This window comes from Etheostoma spectabile, chromosome 21 (genome assembly GCF_008692095.1).
Source record: "Etheostoma spectabile isolate EspeVRDwgs_2016 chromosome 21, UIUC_Espe_1.0, whole genome shotgun sequence".
NCBI classification, from domain to species: domain Eukaryota; kingdom Metazoa; phylum Chordata; class Actinopteri; order Perciformes; family Percidae; genus Etheostoma; species Etheostoma spectabile.
In genome coordinates, this window is record NC_045753.1 from 5,903,240 (window position 1) to 5,907,863 (window position 4,624).

General features: G+C 42.5%; 1 protein-coding gene across 1 annotated transcript; it reads left to right on the plus strand.

Annotated features, from left to right (window-relative positions):
* Positions 1 to 1,248: 1,248 nt before the first annotated feature.
* Positions 1,249 to 4,341, plus strand: LOC116671512 (golgin subfamily A member 6-like protein 22). The gene is made up of 2 exons (XM_032502862.1): positions 1,249 to 1,971; positions 2,295 to 4,341. Exons 1-2 carry the CDS (start codon positions 1,330 to 1,332, stop codon positions 4,110 to 4,112), a joined length of 2,460 nt encoding a protein of 819 aa, XP_032358753.1. The 5' UTR covers positions 1,249 to 1,329; the 3' UTR covers positions 4,113 to 4,341.
* The last annotated feature ends 283 nt before the right edge of the window (positions 4,342 to 4,624 follow it).

Genomic DNA, 4,624 nt, shown 5'->3' on the forward strand with positions numbered 1-4,624 from the left:
GAAAATAATTAAAGTTGATTTCATCCGGTTGTAAATACCATCTGCCTACTTGCAGGACCAATAGGTAGTGATGGCAGTCTGACACCAAAGCTTTGATACAAGCTACACACCATTAACTACAATTCCGTTTGAACCAGTGCTCAGAAGTTTGCTTTGGTACTGTGAAAATCACCTGACACATGACATTCGAAGCAGCAACTGCTCCATTCTCTGAATGAATCAGCTGAGTGGTTCGCAGCGCCACCGCCACACAGACACTCGTCAGGTGCGGCCGCTGCAACTGGCACCGCCTCCTTTCGAGTCTGAATTGTAGTGTAGCATAAAGCATAAAAAAAAGTTGTGTTTGGTTTGTAGCAGCCTCTGCAGTGATAATCATTAGTTTGATCGTATCGATTTATTTTCATTAATATGGAAGCTACAGTGGAGGTACAGCTGTACATGACAGCTCCACCGCTGGAAAGGTCCACTGGTATACTGCATAAATCACGAAAATGTGTACCCTCTCCTTTTTATACTGGCCAAACATAAACTTCTCTAAATGTGGAGAGTTTGTGAGTAAAAAAGGAACAGAATAAAAACTAAAGTTAAAAATGAGTCTGCTGTAGTCTGCTTGCAGAGCAACTGTCAAACTACTTAACTATTGATATAAATAGTTCATGATGTTGAATATGATCTCATTTTAATTCTTGACCATCAAAACATGGGATAAATATCACTTCTTGTGATTTATCATGTTTGGTTCAAGAGATATGATGGAAAATACTTAATTTGATAATGGCGGACTCCAAAAGGGCCACCACAGCTGTCCAGAGGCCTACATTTATATTATGTGTGGTATCTATCTAATAGTTGACCATCAACACACAGGTGTAGACATCATCCTTCATGCAGTTCAATGTTTTATTCAAGCAATATCATGCAAAATACATAATTTTGCTATGGCGGAAAGTAAAATGGCCGCCATGGCTGACAACGGTTTTTTTTGCGATGGCTAACAATTTTTTTGGAAAGAGCACAACCCACAGAGTAATTGTGCCAATTTTTGTGCTTGTATCCACAAGTGAACCATTTCTCTTAATATAGCACTTATCTGCTCCACTACAAAGAATCCTCTCTCTTTTTTAGAATGTGGGTGAACTGGCCCTCCAAAGTGGAATGTAGAATGTGTCAGTAGAATCTGTACACATCATCATGATTCTCCACTTTGCTAGTCACAATTCACTTGTTGACTACAGTTAGATACTCTGTTGGCACATGCTCTGCAGCCAGGTGTTATCCCCGCCAGATTGAAGATACATTATCAGTACAGTGCAGTCATTTCTTCAGGATATGGCTTTATGGTTCTCAAGTAATCCTCCCCGTGAGGATATGTCTGCTGAAGACATCGAAGAGGAGATTGAGGAGGAGATTGAGGAGATTGAGGAGGAGATTGAGGAAGAGATCGAGGAGGAGATTGAGGAGGAGATTGAGGAGGAGATTGAGGAGGAGATTGAGGAAGTGATCGAGGAGGAGATTGAGGAGGAGATTGAGGAGGAGATTGAGGAAGTGATCGAGGAAGAGATCGAGGAGGAGATTGAGGAGGAGACTGAGGAAGTGATCGAGGAAGAGATTGAGGAGGAGACTGAGGAAGTGATCGAGGAAGAGATCGAGGAGGAGATTGTGGAGGAGATTGAGGAAGTGGTTGAGGAAGAGATTGAGGAGGAGATTGAGGAGGAGATTGAGGAAGAGATCGAGGAAGAGATCAATGAGAAGATTGAGGAGGAGATTGAGGAGGAGATTGAGGAAGAGATTGAGGAAGAGATCGAGGAGGAGATTGAGGAGGAGATTGAGGAAGAGATCGAGGAGGAGAATGAGGAGGAGATTAAGGAGGAAATACAGGAAGTTAATGCAGAGGAAGAAATTATGAGGGAGGTTCAGGATCAGCCCTCTGTCTCCAATAGAGATGACTACTCCTACACTTTCTTCTCAGAGGTAAGAAATAAAATCACACACACACACACACACACGCATCTTAACCTGTTAGGTTCTGCAAAAAGTAACACATAAGGAGTGCATATACATAATGCTTGTATAGTAAAAAAGAAAATACAAAAACACATCTGCTCATGATTGTTATCCCACAATTTTGTTAATAGTGGATGCTGCACAAGCATATATGCAAAGGAAACATGTTAGTGGATAAACCTCTTGATTATTTAGTTTCTAAACACATTGTTCTAGAGTGAACATCTTAATATAAAAAATACTGCACATTTACTACGAACAGTTTTTTTATTTGTTTTAATGTATTACAGACGGAGGAATCTGAGAGATCTGAGAGATCTGAGAAATTGTCCAGTCTTCGCAAAGCCCTAGAAAAGAAGAAAAGAGCCAACGCTGCTCTTGAAGAAGCCTGGAAGAAGGCACAAACAGCCAAAGCTAGATTCAAAAGAGCCCTGAAGCAGGAGCGAAAAGAAAAAGACGCTCTTGCCAAGGCTCTGAGGAAGGAGCAAGCTGAGAAAAAACGCCTTGGTTTTGAAATGGAGCACATGAAGGCACAGGTGGCTGATCTCAAGAAGTCACAGAAAGAGCAGCAGCGGAGCAAAGCAAAGCTGAAATCCACAATCACTGGAATGGCCGCTGAGCTCGAAGAAGACAAGAATGTGATTGAGAAGCTCCAGAAGGATCTGGAGACGTCCTCCTGTCAGCAAGAAAAAGAAATCCCAGAGCGTGATAAGGTGAATTGGGCTGAAATCAAGACACTAAAGGATCGCATCATTGAGCAGGATGATGAAAGTCTGGAAAAAGACAATCAAATTCAATCTCTACATCTCAATGTTCAGAATCTTCAAAGCAATATTGAATCCAAAGACAACATGGTTTCCTCTCTGCAGCAGAAAGCGAACCAGTGGGCCTCAGATCTCGAAGAGGAAAAAACAAAAAACTGTTCACTCCGGAGGGATTATGAGGCCGCTGTCTCCCAGCAGCAGAAGGAAGCGGAAGAACTAGACCATCTGACTCATGAGAACCAACAACTTGCTTCTGAAAAAAAAAGGCTGCAAGGTGAACTTGAGGCTGCTGTAAATGAGCGGCAGCTTCATCAGAAAGATCTTCAGGAAGCTCGAGAAGCCTGTGGCAAACTTGAGAAGGCCGTTAAGAAGGAGAAAGTTTGCCTCTCGACAGCATACAACAAGTTCCAGATCCAAAAGAAGGAGCTCTCTGAGAAGAGTCTGGCTTTAGAAAAGAGCCAGATTGCTGAAAAATTCTTAAAGTTGTTTGTCAAAAACGAGAAGAAGCGGTATGAGCAGCTGGTTTTAGCAAAGCAGGCTGCAGTCAAACCTCTTGCAATCCCCAGCAACCACCTGAGAGAAGCATCTGCGACCTCAGAGCGTCTGATGTACGACATGCAGACTTTGAGAATGGAAAATGCAGATGTCACAGCTAAATTCAACGTTATGGAGACAGAATATGATAGAACAAGATCTAAACTCTGTTCTCTTTCTGAGCGCCATGAAGAGATGATGTTAAAGAATAATGATATCATCTCTGAGAAGAACGTAACCATCACTAAGCTCCAGTTCATGGTGGATGGATTCAAAGAACAGCTGTCCGACAGCAAGGCGAGACAGGCAGAACTTGAAGAAGCCTTAAAACAAGACAAGAAACAAAACCTGGAGTTGCAGCAAAGAGTTGATCAGATCACCTCTGCTCTTGAAAAAGAAAGGACCAGGTGTGAGAAGCACCGCGTGGAGCTCAAGGAGGCTTTGACAAAGCAGATTGAGACAATGGAGGAGAAGCAGAAGTTGGCTTTGGCTCACCAGAAAGCTCACAACAGCTACGTCAGGCTTCGAGAACAACAGCTGGCAGAGTCAAACTATCAGTACAGACACGTCAGTGACACTGAGCTCAGGCTTAACCAGCAGAAAACTGCCCTGGATGAGAGCGCAAAGGCTCTACAACATCTGCAACAGGAATACATACTTCTGGGGAAGAGGCACAGTAACATTAATTCTGACTATTGTGAGCTGCTTAAAACTCACAGTGCCCTCCAAATCAGATATGAGAGGCTGAGCTATGCACAAGGTAACCCACGACCAGATTTCAGCCCACTTCAGTTCACAATAAAAATTTAATTTTTTGGTACACACAACATCTATTTCAGGGGAGTGGAGTAATAAAGTACCTAAAAATTGTACTTTCCACCATTGGAAGAGGGATCCCTCCTCTGTTGCTCTTCCAGAGGATTCTTCTAATATTCCCTGTTAGGGCAAGGGAAAGGAATGTTTTGTGGGAGTTTTCCTCATCCAAATCACGGGTCAAAGGACAGAGGTGCTCGTGTGATGTACAGGTTGTAAATCTGGGATTTGTACTGGGCTGTATAAATACAATTGACTGGAACGTGAAGACTCAATCATCCAGGTGACAGGAGAAGAGACTTAATCAGCTTAGATAGACCTTGGACAGATAGACCTCAGTCTGATGCAGCACACCTTTGAATGTGATATTCTTTGTGTGTGCAGTACCACTATTGCAAGCAATGTCATAAAAAATGTGTTTAACAATGTGTTAATGTAAATGCAAAATGTGTAAATAATAAACAACACAGTAGTTTCACCACAATGTCCTTTTGTTGCTTTTCTGGAGC